A 20,570-nucleotide genomic window follows, 5' to 3' on the forward strand; every position below is an offset into this window, starting at 1 on the left:
TGCTTAGAGATGGCACCGCATAGCTCCATGTGGGGCCACATGCAAATATGGGCAGTGACTGCCAGACGTGAACACTGCTCGTGGTCTGACAGAGTGAGCCCAAGGTTGTGGGCCTCCGGATTGCAGCCCGGCCCAGCCAGCTTCTGTCCCCGCATGCTGGCATCTCTTTCCCACCTTGTACCAAAGAGGCTGAGCTAGAGAGGAGCACTGGAGCTGGTGTGGGCCTGAGATTGCTCAGCTCTGGCCACAGGATGTGGCCATCTGTCTCCCCAGCACGGGACAGGCTCTCTTACAGCTCCCCTCGTTTCTGCTTGCTCTCCATACGGACCTGTTTGGAGTCCCTCACCCACGCATGCCTGATTCTCAGATTCTCTGCTCCATGACTCCTCTGTGGTCTAAGGATGGAGCCTCACATCCACGCGGGACAGCCTCCCATGAAAAACGCCCCACTGCAAACTGGATTTTTTTTTTAAACTAACGTATTCGGTTTATTCTTCGCTCATAAAAAAAGAACATATGCTTAGCTTTAAAATCATAAAATAAAAAGGCCAATAAATGAGCCATCAGCTAGACGAGGTGGAGGTAGCTCATGCGGGTCCCTAGCAAGCACTGCTGCCCAGTCCTGCATCCGGGCTCCACGGGAGCAGGAGTGGAGGACCGGCCCTGCAAGCCGAGGCCACCTCCAGCGTGGCTCATTTCCATGGTGTAGAGACCGGCCTCGGGGCCTGCTCTGGGTCTTTCCCCAAGGGCAGAGACAACCCCAGCTGGTGCCCCCACTTCCTAGCTGAACACGTGCGGCCGCCTCGTTCCAGCCTTTACACACAGACGCGCCCCACAAGTGGCTGCAGCCAGCTACTTCTGGTCGGCGATCTGCTGCAGGCAGAGCTGCATGTATGAGTTCTTGTTGCGGATCTCCAGCACGGCGTCCCGCACCAGCTCGATGAACATCTGCGGCCACAGCCTCTGCAGAGCCTCGTTCTTTGTGTTGATGTCCGCGGCTTCCTTCACAAGGTCTCCCACGTACATCTGGCAGAATCTCTTTTTATCCTTGATCTCCTGTACAAAAGGAAAGCGTGTGCCATGTTCGCTCCACAATCCCAAAGGCAACACAGTAATCAGCCGGACAGGGAAGCCTGGAACAAGGTGTTCTGACCCAGCCCCTCCCCCCCCACCCCTCCATTTGGAACCCATAGTGTACTCACTTCCCCATCCACCGTACTCTGCTGACCACCCATCAGCTTCTAGAATCCCAGCAGCATGGCCACCCTGTCCCCTCTGCACAGGGCTTAGGTGGTGGCTCCATGTCCCTTGGCTCCCAGCTGTCCCTGAGTTAGGGTGTGGTGCCACCCATTTGCACAGGTGTGGGTTAGCACTGTGAATGCTCACAGCCCAAGTCCACCCTCTGGTATAGGAGAGCAAACTGTGGAGCAGCACACCAACACAGGGCTAGGCCACAAGCACAGGGTGCCCAGGTTAGGCCATGAACACCCAGCTGGGGCAGAGACGACCATGTTAAAAATCATAAGCTGGGCTGGGGGGTGGCTCCGTGGTAGAGCGCTCGCCTTGCATGCATGAGGCCCTGAGTTCGATTCCTAAGCACCACATAAGCAGACAAAAAAGCCGCAAGTGGTGCTGTGGCTCAAGTGGTAGAGTGCTAGCCTTGAGCTGAAGAGCTGAGGGACAGCGCCCAGGCCCAGAGTTCGGGCCCCATGACCAACAACAACAACAACAAAACCACATAAGCTACCCAACCCAGCTCATAAGGACGTTCTCCCAGCCTCCAAGGGAGCTCCAGGGCAGCACTGCTTGGCTCGATGCCCCTCAGGGTCAGCCTGAGTGTCCCGTCCCCGGGCAGCGCAGGTGACCCTGGGGGCACACACAGCTGGTGACTGGGAGCTGTGGTGGGGTCCACATGCCACTACCAGTCTGGCACCCACACAAGCTGGTCCGTTTCCTCAGTTTAAATACGGGTGCCTCGGTCCTATTTTAGTCTAGATCCAGGCACGATTCCTTTTGAAAATGACTTGTCCATAGTGAAGAAGGTACTGGACCCCCTCCCCCCGGCCTCAGGTCCAGCTTCCAGCTTGTGTGGAAGGACCTGTAGCCCCACAGGGCAGGAGACAGGGGTCATGGACCAGGCTGTACCCCCAGCTTTCCCATACCCCAAGCTTCTTGATACCTCTAGGCTTCCCCATACTGCCAACTTCTCTATACCACCCAGCTTCTTCATATACAGCTTCTCCACATCCCCAGCTTCTCTGAACCCAGCTTCTCCCGTACCTCCAGCTTCTCCGTATAGAATTCCCTGGTGGTGTAGTTGAGTGTGGCGCGGTTTGTGTTTTCCCCCATGAGTCTCTTGCTGTCATTGTTCTCTTCTGGGAGCACGCACGGCTTCTTCCCCTTGGTGTCCAGCAGGTAGCGGAAGTGCTTTCTCCTGGATAGAGGGGGGCTCTGGTTATGGCACCCTTGGGGTACATCCCCAGGCCAGCACCTGGTCAAGGCTGGAAGTCCCCTCTCCCCCATCCCCGAATGCAAAGGAATCACAGTGGCCTTGCGTCTCTGTCCGGAGGATAAACCCAGGCGCATTTCTGGAGTCTGAGGGGCCCTGGAAACAGGCTGCGGTGAACACCACTGATGCCATTCAGGAGCTACAGCCAACAGCCCCCGAGGCTGAGTGACCACAGAAGGGTCAGCGTGGCCATGGTACCCTCCCCACTGCCAGAGGTGGCAAAACCCAAATGGAGGATTTCCTGCCACAGGTCCTCTGCACTATGATGTGGTACACACACGCTGCTCTTCCTCTCCTCTCCAGGCCCCTCCACCTCCGGGTCCTGTGGCCACCCTGGGAGGAAGAGGGGGTGCCCACCCAGGATCTGCTCCCTCCCATTTCTGGTTCATCTACAATCTTTGCGCTGTAACTGGTTCATCTACTCTTTTCTCCATTTCTTTTCCACTTTCTTTCATTTTGACTTACTGTGCCCCACACTTCTGGAAGTGGAAGCCTCCTCTGTCACGTTCTAATCTTTCCTGTTCTTTACCGAGTACAATAAAGACACTGAGTTTCCCCAGTGCAGTATAATGTTTAAGTTGTCAAATACATTTATTTATGATTTTTTAATGTCTGCTTTAATTTCCTCTTTAACTCAGAAGAGTTAAAATACTTTAAAAAAATTATAAAACCTGAACTAAAAGGACTCTCGAGAAGCATCCGTGACGCCTGTGGCTGCTCTTTGGTACTTACAAAATGCTCCCACACTGCACACAAGGACCTGGGGTGCAGACACCCCATGCCCCACAGTGCGGCCCACCACAGGGCTGATGTGCCCTGAGCTCTGGGAGCAATGGCTTCCCGTGGTCCCACGGTGTCATGGTCAGACCTGCCACCCATTCCGTGTGTCTGATGAACACTGGCTGCACAGAAAGCCATATTCATTGACTTTGATCCTCGGCCTCCTTCCTACACCACTGGCCCTCTAGACCCGGGCCCAGGTCTGCTCCTGGGTCTGCTCCATTGGCTGAGCATGGTGGCTGACCCAAAAGGCACAGCATGCATTGCCTGCCTGCCTTCCTTCCTTCCTTCCTTCCTTCCTTCCTTCCTTCCTTCCTTCCTTCCTTCCTTCCTTCCTACCTTCCTTCCTTCCTTCCTCAAGTCCAGCAGGTTTCCTAGCTTCCTCTCCTTCCACTCATTCACGGCCACCCCATACTCCGGTGGCACTGAATGCCCACAATTCCTGAGGCCCAGGCCTTTCCTCTCTGAGGCCCTGGTCTCCCTGGTTACCATGCCCTTCCCCAGCACGGAGAGCCGGATCTTTAGAGTCTACTGTGTCCTCCAGGCGGGAAGGCCGAGCCCGGGGTGGGAATGTGAGATGCCCACCATCTGGAGAACCACAGCACCCACTGACCTGGCATCGCCCAGGATGGAGATGAGGCGGTACTGCGGCAGCTCTGAGGACGCCACGTGTGCCAGGATCCCGAAGAGCCGCTCGGCCATCACCATGTCATTCTGTGTCACCTGAGGAGACAGGCGGTCCAGAAGGGCATGGCGGTCCAGTGAGCGCTGTCCCCTGCGGCGTGGGGACACCACTCTCCTCCCCGAGGCCGAGCATGCAGGCCATGCATCCCAGAGCTGTGCGTGAACTTCTGCCCAGCCTAGCATTCACTACACCCCACGTGCCCTGTGCATTTTGAATGTGCTGCCTGCCGGCTGTCTGTTGGTGAAGTCTGATTCCCACCTGGGTCATTCTGCCTCAAGAACTCGTGGCACTGTGATTTTTTTAAAACATTTATCTTATGATTATTATTAATTAATTAATTAATTTGCCAGTCATGGGACTTCAATTCAGGGCCTGGGCACTGTCCCTGAGCCTCTTTGTGCTCAAGGTTAGCACTCTACCATGTGGGCCACAATGCCACTTCTGGCTTTTGAGTAGTTCATTGGAGTCTCACAGAGTTCCTGCCCAGGCTGGCTTTGAACTGTGATGCTCAGATCCAGCTTCTTGAGTAGCCAGGATGACAGGCGTGAGACACCGGCCCCCAACCCCCTTTTCAACTTTCTGTACCTGCACTATTTCTCTTGTGCAAAGTTCTCTTCAGCCAGCTAAAATTGGCTTTGGACTAACCAGACTCAACGTTTAGAGTTAAAGACAGAAAAGACACACACACACACGCACACACACACACACACACACACACACACACACACACACACACACACACAGAGGCACATACCTGGCCCTTGAGTTTTAATTACGATCTCTTAAAATGAAGTTTCCCAGAAGTTTCATCATGTTTACTCAGATTCCTAACGATTTACCATCACAATTTCCCTAATGAGGAATTTTATTCTGGAATTTAGCTTTTGCCTACCTCCGTCCCATTGATCTTCTGCATACCAAAATGGCTCAGGCGGAACAGCACATAGTATTTCCAGAGTGTAAAATTGACCACAGGATTTCCTTGCGGGTCAATGGTTAGCTGGTCAATGCGCCGAAGCTGGGCCAGAGCGTTAAACTGCTGCAACATCACCAGATTGGTTTCCTTGAACTTAAGGTGCTGTGGAGAGGGAATATAGACCAGACCAGATCATTCAGTGTCTCTAACTGCAAGCATTAGATCCCCTCCCCTGGTTGCCCCTCTCTCCCCCATAGCTCTGTGAGCCTCAGGCCTGCAGTGCACTCTCCCCAGGACCAAGTGAACAGAGCAGCCTCGTGGGCTCAGTGTCAATGCAGCGCACCAGCTGGCCAGGCCCTGCTGTGTTCTGCAGACTCCTGAATTCTGGCTCTTCTGCACATTACAGTGACACTACAAGGGAAAGCCTGGAAATGAGAACTGCCGAGCTTTGTGACATAGTGTTCAGTGCTCCAGGGAAGACCTAGTGTGAGCCCTCACTTCTAGAATAATCTTGTCATCTTGATACACTATGTAGGCTAGCTGGATTTGTTACAGCAAAGTCAAACCACAGAACAAACCAGGCCTGCTTCTACCTGGTTTCTTCAGGGAGACTGAAGTAGAAAAAAAATGCTGTATGAAAATATGTGAGGGAAAATACTTCACTAACAAAGAAAAGTGATCACAACTACTCAAGAAGGAACTCATAAAAACCCAAGTTCTGAGCTAGCTGCTTATGGCTCTAGCCTGTAAATCCAGCCACTCAGAAAGCTGAGATCTGAGGATCAGGGTTTGATGCCAGTCCAGGCAGAAAAGTCTGTAACACCTTAACCAGGTAACAAGCTGGGCTGGAGATGAGGTTCTAGCAAGAGACCCTGAGTTCAAGCCCCAGTACCAGCACACACACGCATGTGCGACTGTGCACACACACATATCAGTTTCTGCAAATGCATATTAATAAATAAAACAGTACCATGACTGGTGAAGGCAAACTACCCAAAATAACTTTAATGAGCTCTAAAATTCTTCTCATTGTGATTAGGATCTGCGATAAAATCCTACCATTGATGACCATCGATGACTATGCCTGCCAAACCCCCTTCCAGCCCAAGTGCTCAGCACAGGCTGAGATCCTCCTGGGGGCCTCCAAGAGAAAACCTCCACAAAGCCTCTGAGCCTCACCCCAGACCGCAGCATCTGAGGACCGTAACTTCCCACATTAACACAAAACGGCAAGGCCATTTATGACTGCTAGTTGAAATCCCACCCCCAGAGCACCCACAGAAAAGCTTCGTCTCCCCACTAGACAGACATCAGAGGTGGCCCCCGGTGAGGCTTACCAGGGGGTTGGGGAACTTCATCTTCAGCTTGGGCAGCACCTGCACAATCTCATCGAACTCGATGAAGGTGAAGGAGATGGTGGTGACGGCCCCCACAGTCTGCATGCTCCAGTTCCGGTCCAGCGACTCCAGGGCGCCCGAGCCATAGAGTGACAGTGTGTCCCCGTCGATCTCGACCAGGTGCGTGTCTGCCACTGACAGGCCCTGCAGGGCACTGCTGAGTCCCGAGTCCACGGACCTGGAGAGCCAGGGTGGTTTCAGCGAGGCTTCTCATGGAGAGAAGTAACGATATACAGAGGCAGGCTGTTCATTTCCATAATGAAACCCAGAGCACCTTAGACTGATTTTCAATAGAGTGTCTTGAAGTTGTGCATTACTCAACCTATATCGACTCTGATGACAAGCAGGGACATTATAAGCAAAAACACACCTCTAAATTTAAATTACTTGTGTTAATAAAAGATAGCCACTTAATATATCTTAAATACATCACAGATTTTTTTTTTTTGGTCAGTCGTGGGGCTTGAACTCTGTGCCTGGGCGCTGTCCCCAGCTCTTCAGATAAATGCAAGCACTCTACCACTTGAGCCACAGCGCCACTTCCAGTTTTCTGAATGGTTTATTGGAGGTGAGTCTCATGTACTTTCCTGCCTGGGCTGGCTTTGAACCATGAGCCTCAGATCTCAGCCTCCTGAGTAGTTAGGATGACAGGGGTAAGCTGGCTTTATTAATGTACAGAATTATGCAGCTAGATAAGTGCATTTTATAAAATAATACTATGGAAAGAAAAAAAGCCACACAATATAAAAATATGTTCACAAAACATATGCAAACTATTAGAAGTTTCTTTTAGATATTAGATAAGGTGGCAATTTGGACAACTTTTTGATATTCCAATGGCTTTTGAGGTTTATACTTCAGTCATAATGTGTAAAATTAAAGAAGACTTCTCCGATCTGAAATTAAACATGACAAACCCTAGTACTGCCAGATGAATTCCAATGTATCGTATTAATTAATTATCAGGGATCTTCATGATTCTAATCTCCTGCTGATGAGAAAAGAACAAGCTTTGCTCCACTCACTTCAAAAGGGCCAGTCAGCCCTGTCCACTCCGATCCACCCAGCAGCAGGCTAGGCCATGGCGCCAGTCTGGGCTAAGTGAATCTGAGACCACCCCCCCCCCCCCCAGAAAACCAGCAACACTGTGCGCCTGCTCGATATGGGGCTGTGATCCCTCATCAGGCAGGAGCACAGGTGTCTGATGGAATCCTGGACGGGTCAAGGCTGACATATGGGACCAGAAGAGCACAGACTCCCTGTTGGAAAGGACAGCAGGGAGTAGGTGGCAGGGAGGGCCGATGACACGAACTCTCTTGTCCTGTGTGGCCATCTGCACTGGTCACCACAGGCTGTCTGCCTGCTTAGCAAACACTGTGATGCTTTTAGGGCAGCCACATGTACAACAGAAGAGACAGCATCTTCCACGGCCCCCAGCTATGCTTGGCTTGAAAAGCGTTCCTCAATCAGTGCAGAAGCTGGCACATTTTTTGAGTGTCGTTGAATTTTTCGAGTGTCTTAGCTAGCTGTGGTTTCAGAAGGGTAGGACAGTAACAGGGGTGGAGTAGAGGTTAGCAAGGCCAGGACAGATGCTGAGGCTAGAAGAGAAACAAAAGCTACCTAGGCAAGTCTAATAGCCACGGGGCCCCCATGAGGAGTGAATACAAGGGCAATGTCATTAATATGCTATTAATGATGTTATTAATATATGAGAATATAGATTTACCAGATATTCAAGAGAAAATAAACGCAGTACTTAGCCCCTGATGGACTTATAGGAAGTGTGGGCGGGGGGGGGGGGGCGGGGATTAAATGTGGTCAAATCCCCACAGATTGGCTGGCTGGCTATATTCTCCCTTTCACCGTAAGATAGGTGCTCTGCTCTTTTTTTTTGTTTTTTGGTCGGTTGTGGGGCTTGAACTCTGGGCCTGGGCGCTATCCCTCAGCTCTTTAGCTCAAGGTGAGTGCTCTACCGCTTGAGCCACAGCACCACTTCTGGTTTTCTAGTGGTTTATTGGAGATAAGAGTCTCATGGACTTTCCCTGCCCAGGCTGGCTTTGAATCGTGATCTGCAGATCTCAGCCTCCTGAGTAGCTAGGATTACAGGTGTGAGCCACCGGCGCCCGGCAGGTGCTCTGCTCTTGAGGAGCTCAATTTTAAATTTGTGTTCCCATTTATCTCCAGCACAAATACTGATCACCCAATAGTAGGCAACTGGACAAAAGCTGGAATTAGCCTCAAGCTCTTTAGGGGTGAATTTCAAGTCCGAAAACTCAACTATGCAACTTGATCTTTATAGGAATGAATCAATCAAATGTGTTCAAGTTAATTTTAAAAAGAATGAGTGAAAATATTCTGTGCCTTCTCAATTCATGCAGCGCCCAAGGAGAGCCAGGGAGAATCGCCAGAGCTCTCTCAGGCAGGCTGAGTGCAGTGCCCAGTCATGAAGGTCGAGAAGCTGGATCTGGAGATTCATGTGCTCTGTATAACAGGTTAGAACAGAGTTGGAAGATTCTTTTCCTGGAGACAAAGTGGTGCCAATTCCCATGAGAACCTATTTTATAGATTTCCATGCCAACGTCTGTGGGTGTGGAAATTCACTCTGTGCTTTTATTGTATTCCAGCAGTACTGGCTAACATACGGGTGTTCACTGGCAGGAAATGATCAAAAGTAAACCAAAAATGTGCGGAGAAAACATTGCACTGAGCATTCCCCACTTCTGCCAGGCACTGGGAGCTCGCAGTGTGGCACTGCGCTGCACAGCAGCAGGTTACTAGCAGAGCACGTGTGTTAAAACATGTTCCTTCCACATCTACTATGTGCCTGTGGACTCATGGGCTGGTGCTGCTGGGGGGGGAGGGGCACCACTGTGACTGCTGGGATGAAGATGGGAGGGAGGGCAAGGATGGCAGGGACAGGGCTGCAGAGAGATGGGAGGCTGAGACATCACAAATGAAGAGCTCCAGGGAAACCCTGGCTGGGGACGGGCTGAGCGGCAGAGCTGGCCAAGCATGTCTCCTGACAGCCACCAGGTAGGGAGATGTAGTGGGAAAAGAAACTAATATTCAACAGACAGAACAAAGTAACTAGGTGAAAAAAAATTAAAAATCAACTGCAGACATAACAATTGAGTTGTGATGAAGACTGAGCCAAGGCTACAACCTCCCCCTCTCCAGACTTTATGAAGAACGTAAATCCAACCATTAAGAAACTCAGTAAATTCTAAATATGATAAACAGTCACACCAAGAAATGCTGGACTCAAACTTTTGGGAAACCTGAAGGTAACAAACAAGTGCACATACGAAGCCGTGAGCAAGGAGCCCTCAGTAGGATGAACAGCTGACCTCTCACCAGGAGACTGGAAGGCCAGGAGCGATAGAAGGAGGCATTTCAAGTGCTGGAAAAATAATAAACAACTACACTTCTGTGGCAAATCTGAATGCTAAAAATAAAGAAACACTGAAGACATTTTCTGATGCACAAGATCTGGGTATCCATTGCTAATGCACCACCAGGCAAGACTGCGGCAGGGGCCTGTAGGAGGGCATTAGTGCTCACCAACCAGGAAGTTCACACCACACAGGAAATCAAAGCACCAAGAAAGGCATCCATGCAGGCAAATTAAAGAGGCAGCACAGCACCAGTGCACCTTTGGCTGGTAATCCCTCCTTGTACCTACATAATCTAAAAGCTATGTGTATTGAATAGCTATAAATCTACATTCCTGTACACATTATTTTTTTGGTCCTTTGTGGGGCTTGAACTCTGGGCTTGGGTGCCATCCCTGCGCTCTTCAGCTCAAGGCAAGCGCTCTATTGCTTGAGCCACAGCGCCACTTCTGGTTTTCTAGTGGTTTATTGGAGATAAGAGTCTCATGAACTTTCCTACCTGGGCTGGCTTTGAACTGTGATCCTCAGATCTCAGCCTCCTGAATAGCTAGGATTACAGGCATGAGCCACCAGCGCCTGGCTCCTGCACACATTTTTAAAAGACATAGCTGGGCTAGAGAGAATCTAAGGTGGCGGGGGGGGGGGGGGGCAACAAAACCACAGCAGGAAGAATAGAAACAAACAATAATTTTTTTTTTTGTCTGTCATGGGCCCTGAACTCTGGGCCTGGGCGCTGTCCCTCAGCTCTTCAGCTCAAGGCTAGCGCTCTACCACTTGAGCCACAGCACCACTTCAGGCTTTTTTTTTCTGCTTATGTGGTGCTGAGGAATCGAACCCAGGGCCTCATGCATGCAAGGCAAGCGCTCTACCACTGAGACACCTTCCCAGCCCCCAAACAATAATCTTTGGAAATACATTAACCCGGGTACTGGTGGCTGGTGCCTGAGATCTGCAGATTGCAAAGCCAGCCCAGGTAGGAAAGTCTATGAAACCACCTTCAATTAACCACCAGAAAACTGGAAATGGTGATATGGCTCAAAGTGCTAGAAGTGCTAGCCTGAGTGAAAGCTCAGGGACAGTACCCAGGCTGAGTTCAAGTCTCACAACTAACACACACACACACACACACACACACACACAACAATAGAAAAATACTAAGAATAAATTACAAAAGCAGAAAGTTATGGAGGAACCAAAAAAAAAAAAAAAAAGATATATGAGAGAGAAGAAATGGTAGAATAGCAGAAGTATATCCTTCATTCAGGACTTTGACCTTTCTAGTGAAAAGGCTGAGACTAAAATGGGGACCAGTGGTAAGCGTGACATTGATCAAGATGCACTGTACTTACAACCTGACTTACGGAATTGAAGCCTCTTTGTACAACTACTTAATGTAAAATAAAAATAAAATAAAATTTGAAAAGAACTTTAAAACAGGTGGAGACCGGCAGGGCAGGTTTGTTTTGTTTTGTTTCATTACTACCCTCAGTTGAGGTTTTGTGCTGGCTGCTGGGAATAGAACAGAGGTCAGGAAAACCAAGGCTCCTGTTCTCATGACATGGTACATTATTATTATGCGTGACCATGATCACATAGCAGTTCGGGGCAGGAGAGGTGGTCCAGTGCAGTCCCTGGAGCTTTAGTGGTGAGGGGATGCTAGCTAGGTAGGGCTGGGCAGTGGGGCCTGGAGCGCTGTTTGGGGAGCAGAGAAGCAGAGGGGAAAGGCAGAAAGTCAGTCAGTGGGGCTGTGGCTCAGGACAGAGGTGGTGTGGGCGGAGCAGGTATGGAGGGCAGAGCGGGTGTGGAGGGCCCTGGGCAGGGAGCCACCAGCTGTATTAAGTCATCTAGACTTTTTCCCATGAGAATGTTAAGTTCAGCCTTTTATTGTCAGTTTTTTCCAACTGCTTAAACTTCTTCTGTCTTAGAATAATTAGATATATAATTAGATGAAATGGTCCCCCCCCAATCCCTCCCCTCCCAGGCCCCTCTCCCTCGCCCCTCCCCCCCCCCCCCCCCCCCCCCCCCGGCATGGCGAAGGGATGGGTGCCAGCCTACCCGGTTTCCTCTGGAAGGACAGAGATGAGGCTGCTGTCCAGCGGGACCTGGCAGGGGTCCTGGGGCGGCGAGTCTGAACCCCTCGTCTCCTGGCTGGCCATGCGCTGCTGCTGCAGGCCCCACTTCCTGGCTACATTGTGAATCGTCAACCTTTTCTTCTCCTAGAAGAGGCAGTTGTGACAGGGATAACAAAATGCAAATGTTGAAAATTCTAGGCGCATATTGTTTATACCATCTTATAATGTGTTAAGCAAGATTGCTTCTTACAAGCAGCTACCTGTGCATTCAAATATCTTAGTAATGGCCTATCATCCCAAAAGAAAAATTATACATGAATAGTTACTTCTTGGGAACTGAATTTTATTAAAAATGATTTACAATCCTCTCAGGAGTGAAAATTTACTACCTGAAATTTAATTGCACAGAAATTTATATGCTTCTGGCTGGGAAGGAGGCTTAGTGGTAGAGTGCTTGCCTAGCATGCATGAAGCCCTGGGTTCAATTGGTCAGTATCACATAAGCAGAAAAAGCCAGAAGTGGCACTGTGGCTCAAGTGGTAAAGTGCTAGCCTTGAGCAAAAAGCAGCCCTGAGTTCAAGCCCTAGGACTGGCAAAAAAAGGAAAGAAAGAAAGAAAGGAAGAAAGAAAGAAAGAAAGGAAGGAAGGAAGGAAGAAAGAAAGAAAGAAAGAAAGAAAGAAAGAAAGGAAGGAAGGAAGGAAGAAAGGAAGAAAGGAAGAAAGAAAGAAAGAAAGAAATTTATATGCTTCTGTCTTTAAATAGAAGAGTGATCCTATTTTAATTGTCCTGACCCATAATGACAACAACTATGGTGGGAAAATCTTGGGGTGGGGGAGAGAGAGGGGCCCCCGGGCTTCAGGTCTCACATCATGAACGTCAATGCCTTCAAATGAAGCACAGACAGCAGCCAGACTACCGAAAGGAGCTGTGCGAGGATGAAGGGTTTCTTGATCCTTAGCACCGTTCTACAAGAATAGAAATGAATTCTGACCTCCAGCGATGTGTCAGGGTAGTGCACCCCAAGCTTTAAGAGGCTTCATCTGACCTAGACAACTTTCAAGCCTCACCTCATCCCCAGGCCTGTGTCTTTGGAGTGGGGTCAAGGGCTGGCAGGCCTGACTGTATTGGTGTTAGGAATAAAAAGATAGAACGTGAGGTTTAAAAACCAATATCCAAATGGCTCCGGTGGCTCACGCCTGTAATCCCAGCTACTCAGGAGGCTGAGATCTGAGGATCAGAGTTTGAGCTAGCCGGGGCAGGAAAGTCCGTGAGACTCCATCTCAAATTAACCAGCAAAATAATGGACTGGAGGTGTGGCTTTGTTTTCCCATGGAGAATCAGCTGGGTAGGATACCAGCTCTGGTGTATATTTTACAATATACATTTTATTCCTAAGTGCAGGTGTATTTCTACACAGCAACTGTCTGTCACATACTTATGTGACAGAAATGAAAAAGCTGGACAGAGGTCCCGGGTCATCCTAGCTACTCTGAGGCTGAGACCTGCAGGAATTGTAGTTCAAAGCCACCCTATGCAGGAAAGCCCATGAGACTCCACCTCTAAGCAAGCAGCAAAATGACAGATTGGAGGCATGACTCAAGTGGTAAGAGTGCCAGCCATGAGTTAAGATCGCCAGGTTGAGAGCTCAAGGCTCTGAGTTCAATCCCCAGGACTGGCAGAAAACCAAGAGTCAGAGAGAGAAAAAAAAACTGGCACACACATACGCACACGCGCGCGCGCGCACACACACACACACGCACACACACGCACATACACAGTTTGCATGTGCGCAAACCCTTAGAGCAGGGGGATGGGGGAGGCATGCACACATAGGGCCCGCAGGCCCCGCCCCAGCGACCTTCAGCAAGGACTGTTTATGGCTCTCACGCTTCTTCTCCTCTTCTTTCTTGGCCACAACAGACGCCACGCGCCTTTCTTCTTCCTAGAAAACAGGTTTACGGGGATTACAAAGCGTCACCATCTGGGACCCTGGTGACTCTGGGCCTGGCTGTCACCGTCTACCTGACAGGCAGCGAGGTCTCAGCCTTTCTTCTCCTAACGCTCACTAGCGTCTCCTCTCAACGCTGAGCAGCTGAGCACAGCAGGCAGCGAGCAGTGGGAAAGGCCAGCCATGTTGGGTAATTTTTCTTGGCATACATTTCCCTTGTAATTTTGTCAATCATACTCCAATAAAGCTGGCGGGGTCTGGGGGGGGGGGGGACTGGGATATATTACTGTTAGGTTTACAAAATTTTAAGAACCAGTCATAACCCTAGTGTGTTCATTCAACAATTACCATGCATTACTCTATCAGGATATGTTACAAATCATCTTTCCTCCCTGAAGAATGTCATTTTCTTAAAGTTTGTTGTTCTGGAGTTTGAACTCACAGCCTCACACTTGGCTAGGTATGTGCTCTACTACTTGAGATGCTCCCCACCTATGTTTGCTTTATTTTTGAGGAATAGGGCCTCAAATATATGCAATCATCCTATTTGCACTTCCCATGTCCCATGCTGCCTGACTTTTTATAGCTTGAGATGGGGGGGTCTCATAAATGTTTTGCCTGCGCTGGCCTCAAATTGTGATCCTTCTGCTTTGTGCCTCCAGAGTGGCTAGGATTACAGCTGTGAGTCATCATGCCCACTAAGAATGTAAAACTGTAACAGAGTAAATTACAACCATCTAACTTTAAATTCCTCAGTAAAAAAAAATTGCAGGTGCTCAAAATGACGCCATACTTGAGAAAACAAGTTCTTCCTAATACATAAGCTTGAAAATATCTTTATAGAACATGGGGCCTGGGGGGAGGTAACCCATTAGAAATAATGAAGTAGAACTCTTGAAAATGAAAATGGCTGGGTGCCGGTGATTCACACCTTTAATCCTAATTACTCAGGAGGCTGAGATCTAAGGATCGTATTCAAAGCCAGCCCAGGCAGAAAAGTCGGTGAGATTCATCTCCAATAAAACACCAGACAACCAGAAGTGGGGCTGTGGCTTAAGTGGTTGAGTGCTCTGCCTTGAGCTGAAGAGCTGAGCCCCGAGTTCAAGTCCCATGACTGACATTAAAAAAAAAAAAAGAACGAAAAAGAAAATGGACAGGCAATGCAATGAAATTCACTAGATGGTGCTCAATCCAAGATCACAGGGTGGAACTGCACATCAGTGAACTTGGAGACAGTCAAGTGCTGTCACAGACCTCAGCCATTCTAGCCACCTGCCTCCAACGCAGCCAGTCCCCGCACACAGCAGGTACGCGGCAGGCATTCAGCTAAGGAGCAAACCACTAAATATACAAGGAAGCTGTTCAATGCTCCCTAAACTGGAACTGTGGGGCCGCAGCGGGCAGATTCCAGGGGCCACTGCTGGGTTTGCCGGTGGTCCTCCATCAATCCTGCACCAATGGGCACACCTACCACAGGTGCATGTTTGACCAGACCCTCATGGATGGGCCTCATCCTGCACACACATATACACACACAAACACACACACACACACACAATGTATATGATGTATTATATACACACATGCATATGTACTAGAATCCTAAGGAAAATATGCTCCAGAAGCTGGTCTACTGAACATGTATCTGGAGACCTAGGTTAAATCATACAAACACAAACTATCTCATAGTAAAAAAAGGAGGTGACAATCTACTAGAAGGTTCTTGTAAGTCTTCAACATGCTGTGTCACAACTAGAGAGAAGACCAAGACCAGAACCACAGCTGTGTCCTGTTAGAAATGGAAGCTTTTGCTGTTTTTATTTTAATAATAAGGAAATTTATTTCTATAATTTTAAAGAGATGAGAAAAGAGGTATTCAAGTTCAGTAATTATCTGCCATATAATTCAGTTTTTATAAGGGGAATTGAATTGGATGTGATTTTTGTGGTGCACTTAAATTGTCTTTTACAATAAGGAAAATAAATATTCTTAAAGACTAAGTAGCTGGAGGCTCACGCCTGTCATCATAGCTACTCAGGAGGCTGAGATCTGAGGATCATGGTTCAAAGCCAGCCCAGGTAGGAAAGTCTGTGAGATCCTTATCTCCAATAAACCACTAGAAAACCAGAAGTGGTGCTCTGGCTCAAGTGGTAGAGGGCTTGCCTTGAGCTGAAGAGCTGAGGGACAGCGTCCAGGCCCAGAGTTCAAGCCCCATGACCGGGATAAAAAAAAAAAAAAAACAACCACTACCACCACCACCACAACAAAAAAACCCTGTAAGTAATGAGGGTGTATATTAAATTAGAAATTTAGCATTATTTTATGGCATTGCAAAGCTGGCCTGGACACTCTGCGAATTGTTTTGTTCAGCAAACCATGAAGTATAACCTATTTGGATAAAAATGTATAGAAGAGCAGAACCTCGCTGTCAGTGCGGGGCCCCTCCTCATGGCCCCTCTGTGCGTGGATGAGCTGTGGGCTGCTTATTCCAATGGCACCGGTGTGCACGCCGTCCACATGCTTCCCAGATGATTTCATAAGATTGTCTAAAAGAACTCCAGCTTCTACTGGAGGCAGTGGGGCTCTAAAAGAAAACCTAAACCTTGGAAAAGTGGATTTTCACCAAGCCAACTTAAATACTGAGTGTCTTAAGCCATTTTTAGACCTGATACCTATACTATTTCAGTTATTATGGAATAACTAAATTCAGAAATAAAACCCTTAATTGTGAAGATAAGCTATAAATCTATTGGTAAGGAGGGGAAAAAAAACTGTAGAATTCTGGCACTTTCATGATACGAGTCTAACTCTGGGACCAAAGCCATGTTCCTTACAAAGCTTGGGAGGGGAGGGGAGGGGAGGAGAAGGGTCAATCTGGTATCAGAAACACTGCCTTTCTCCTTACTTTACACCCAATTCAGAAAGAATTTCAGGTTAATTAAGCAGTGCAATGATTTAATATATTTCTTAATAACCTAGATTATACTTTGTAGCAGATTATAGCTCTACCACAGTGCATATATTATAAGGAAGAACTCTGTTCCAAAATAAATAAGAGCCTAATATGGACAGCAATTTATTATGCAGAAGTTTAAAAGTTAACTGGCAATGTGTGTTTAACACTGGCCTTCAGGACTTCAGAATAGATGTGTATAAGCAGCCCTTGTTTTCCTTGGGTCTACAGACTATTAAAGCACACTTAAACACCAAAGGTCTTTTTGTTCTAGAAGAGACAGCCAGTACTTTGGGGAAAACAATCTCTTCTGATGGTAGGGAATCCATGCTGCCTCACTTTGCTGGGTCAGGAGTGTCTGTGGTCACACACGGGGCAGAGTGGGACATGGCGGTCACACTGAGGTCACACCTTCATCACCAGTGTGGGCTCCTGATTCCTCCAGCAAGCGAGGAGCAGCATTTCAACCCTCTGTGTGTGGCTAAGTCTTCCAGTGATGGCATGTGTCACCGACAAAACAGGTTCTGTGACCCACGGGGAGACAAGGGAGAGAAGCATGCCTTGGCTGGCACTAACTAGTTGTGCCTGCTACAGCAGAGACTAACCAGCACTAACTAGTCAGCACTAACTAACCAGCAGGAATGGCTTTGTCTGTGGTGAGCTGTTGCCTATCTTGGAAAGTTGAGGACAAAACAAGTTCATGCAAAGACTGGCTGTCTTCTGTGGCCTGGTTCTAGCATGGGGCCCAGGGTCACTGCCACCATTCTTTGCATCTTTTCTTTTTGCTCATGTGGTGCTGAGGAATCGAACCCAGGGCCTCATGCATGCAAGGCAAGCGCTCTACCACTGAACCACCTTCCCAGCCCTCTTTGCATCTTCTCTAGCAATGCCCCAGGCTGCAAATCTGACCACAGGGGTTGTGAGACGCCCATCTCCCCGTTCCCCTTGGTTCACAGAGGAACCGTGTTGAAGCCATTAACCACCTCAGCCAGTTGTTCCAGTGGTGCATGTCACTTCCAGCAGGGCTGGTTCCACACCTGGCCACTAGGGTGTTGGCCCTCACTGTGAAGTCTGACCTTGGCAATCTTTGGTTTTTTTGGTCAGTCATGAGGCTTGAACTAGGGACCTGGGTGCTGTTCCTGAACTCTTTTACTTAAGGCTAGCACTCTACCACTTTGAGCCACAGCACCACTTCTGGGTTTTCTGGTGGTGAATTGGAGATAAGTCTTACGGACTTGCCCATCCAGGCTGGCTTCAAACTGTGATCCTCAGATTTCAGCCTCCTGAGTAGCTAGGATTACAGGTGTGAGCCACTAGCAACTGGGTACCATCTAGCTTTTATCTTATTAGAATCTTGTTATTTTTCTAGACAAGCCGTCAGTGCACTCTTCCTGTGAAGAGTCATACAGCCAATGCTTAGGCTTTTGTGGGCTATACAATCTCTATGACCTATCTTTTTTCTTTTTTTTTCATAATGCTGTTTAAAAGCCCCATTGATAGCCTGACCACTACATAAACCGATGTCGTGGATGTGGCCTGCAGTGGAGTGGTCATGCCCTGTCCTGCACTACTGGTGGCAGGAAACCCATGTTGCACTGGGCTTGCTCCAACTGATATCATACTGAGACTTCTCTGGGTCTCTGAGTTATGGAACTGTTAGGCATCTTGTGTGTGTTCTGTGTTATGCCCCACAGTAGGCACAAGTGTGCCCAATTCAAAATGCCAACAAACATTTCTAGTGAGCACATGCTGCTCCCTAGTGGCCAATCCACGAAGTGCACACATGCCATCTCTAACCAGTGGAGGCCAGAGCTTGGCAAGTGCGGAGTTTATTCTGTTTGTCCCTGTGTGGGGAGGTTACTTCACAGTTCAGGCTTCCTGCTAGCCTACACCACGTCTAGATCCAACTTCCAACAGTCACACGATTACTCCAAGCTCTGGCCAAACACAAACCAGTCCACTGCCGGTCACATTTTATCAGAAGAAAGCATGGTTGTTTATCTACAAACTGTTCACAGACACTACAGCCCTTAAGTGCTCAGGTCCCCTGCATGTAAACCTTGCAATCCCTGCCCTGGATGGGCCTGATTCAAACCTGTCTACCCATCAGTGCCATCACACTCATCCTCACTCTGCGCAGTTAAACCCCCTCATGCCTAAGATACAGACATTGGTCCATGACAGACAGCATAGTCTTGTCCAGACCCCACGCCCAGCACAGCTGCCCCTGCACGCACCTGCTCATCACCCCGGGTTCCTACTCATGCCAACTGTGTTACCTACTTTGAATACTTACAGGGCTCTACCATATGCCCAAGACTTAAAAAAAGAGTCTAACCTCCTTCTGATACAAAGTACCCGAGGCCTCACCTGTCAGACCTCCTTCCTCCATATTCTCCCCGGTGCTCCACCCTCTCCACACATCTGTCCTCTGTCTGCATTGCTACTCCAAGTATTTGAATTTCAGGATGTGTTCTGCTTCTCTGTAACTCAGGGCTTGCCTTGCTCTGAGTTACTTTTGCTTTGTGTGTATGCATGAGCATGTGTGTGAGTGCATGTATGTGAGTGTGTGCATGGGTACACCTAAACACACAGGATTTTACACTGTCCTGAACGCCGGACACCTTGTTCTCCAGTGGCAGTGTGCGCATGCCCATGGGGGCAGCAGAGGCTGCCAGTGGCTTCAAGGTGCCTGGGAGGGAGAGGAGCTTCCACAATGCCTCTGGGCAGAAGAAACTTCATGGTCCACTCACCGAGTAGCTAGGCTCAAACACATCCCTGCCATCTAGTGGCCATTTGAAAACATCATGTAAGCTCTAAGCAAAGTATTTGACTTCACCAGTTGTGTGGGACCTGTTAGGCATTTCCCAGCCTTCCCAGCTGATCCCCAGACCAGACCCAACCCCCTATTTCCTGTTCCACACCAATCTGGGCATGGTACTTGTTTTTATCACCAATGATCCAGTGGTAAAACTCAATGAAAGCTCAGCTTTGCAAAGACGGGCAGGGACAGGAAGGAGCATGTGTGCTGCTAGCTGTAGCGGGTGGCTAGGGACTTGGGACATCTGCATGGTCCTGAGAATGAAGAATGAGTTCTAACACTGAAGGGGAAGCTGCCTTCCTCGTGTCAGAAATGCCAACCTCAAGAAGTGCTGCTGTGACTCAAGCGGTAGAGCGCTCACCTTGAGCTGAAGAGCGCAGGGACAGCGCCCAAGCCCAGAGTTCAAGCCCCATGACCGACAAAAAAAAAAAAAAAATCAAAAGAAATGCCAACCTCCTGTTTTCTTGGCAAGTTTCTATCCCCAAACACCACACATTGCGTGGAGAAGTGGCAGCTAAAATATTGAAGGAGAGGAGAAGCAAGTAGAGACAGAGAGGAAGAGCTATCCACAGTCCATATGGCGCTCCTCAGCAGCCACACAAGGTTTTACACTCAACCTCATTCCCGATCACCCATGATGTCACTCATCCAAGTCCATACTCCTCATTCTCACGGTCTTGGTTAGAAATGAAGCAAGAATAACAGGCAGACACAGTGATAAACTCTGCTACTAGGCACCTGAAGTAGTGTGCAATCCTGAGGATGCCCCTCCCGCCTGCTAGTCACCCTGGCCATGGGTCTCGTGGGCACCCAGCGGGCCGTGCTCACCGTGACCCTCTTCATGTCGAGCTGGCGCAGCTGCATCATGTTCTGAAGGACCGTGTGCTTGTACCATGACTCCTGAGCTATGGGGTTGCCATCAAAAGTGATGTCGGATAGCGAGGTGGAGTCGGCAAGGCAGGCAACACTTTCAAAGCTGCAGAGGAGGCAGACACCAAATTAGAGTACAGCCTTCACACCGCCCACCCTTACCTCCACAACTGTCTATAAACTTTCTGCACAACAGTTTGAGAAGATGAGTCAGTGTTCCCAAACC

The 20,570-nt window shown here is 48.9% G+C and overlaps 1 protein-coding gene across 3 annotated transcripts in view; it reads right to left on the minus strand.

Moving 5' to 3' along the window:
- Window positions 1-461: 461 nt before the first annotated feature.
- Lrrc49 (leucine rich repeat containing 49) overlaps window positions 462-20,570 on the minus strand; it is a 50,672-nt gene continuing 30,563 nt past the window's right edge. For all 3 annotated transcript variants that reach the window (XM_042697402.1, XM_042697401.1, XM_042697403.1), the window contains 8 exons: window positions 20,303-20,450; window positions 13,611-13,694; window positions 11,735-11,895; window positions 6,228-6,465; window positions 4,867-5,052; window positions 3,903-4,012; window positions 2,281-2,434; window positions 462-1,056 (listed from right to left, as the gene is read on the minus strand). In XM_042697402.1, coding sequence (XP_042553336.1) covers window positions 853-1,056; window positions 2,281-2,434; window positions 3,903-4,012; window positions 4,867-5,052; window positions 6,228-6,465; window positions 11,735-11,895; window positions 13,611-13,694; window positions 20,303-20,450 — 1,285 coding nt within the window. In that variant the 3' untranslated portion in view covers window positions 462-852. The remainder of the gene's footprint in view (window positions 1,057-2,280; window positions 2,435-3,902; window positions 4,013-4,866; window positions 5,053-6,227; window positions 6,466-11,734; window positions 11,896-13,610; window positions 13,695-20,302; window positions 20,451-20,570) is intronic.

The sequence above is a fragment of the Dipodomys spectabilis genome, unplaced genomic scaffold (genome assembly GCF_019054845.1).
Source record: "Dipodomys spectabilis isolate Male_0828 unplaced genomic scaffold, ASM1905484v1 ptg000219l, whole genome shotgun sequence".
In the NCBI taxonomy this organism is placed as follows: Eukaryota; Metazoa; Chordata; class Mammalia; order Rodentia; family Heteromyidae; genus Dipodomys; species Dipodomys spectabilis.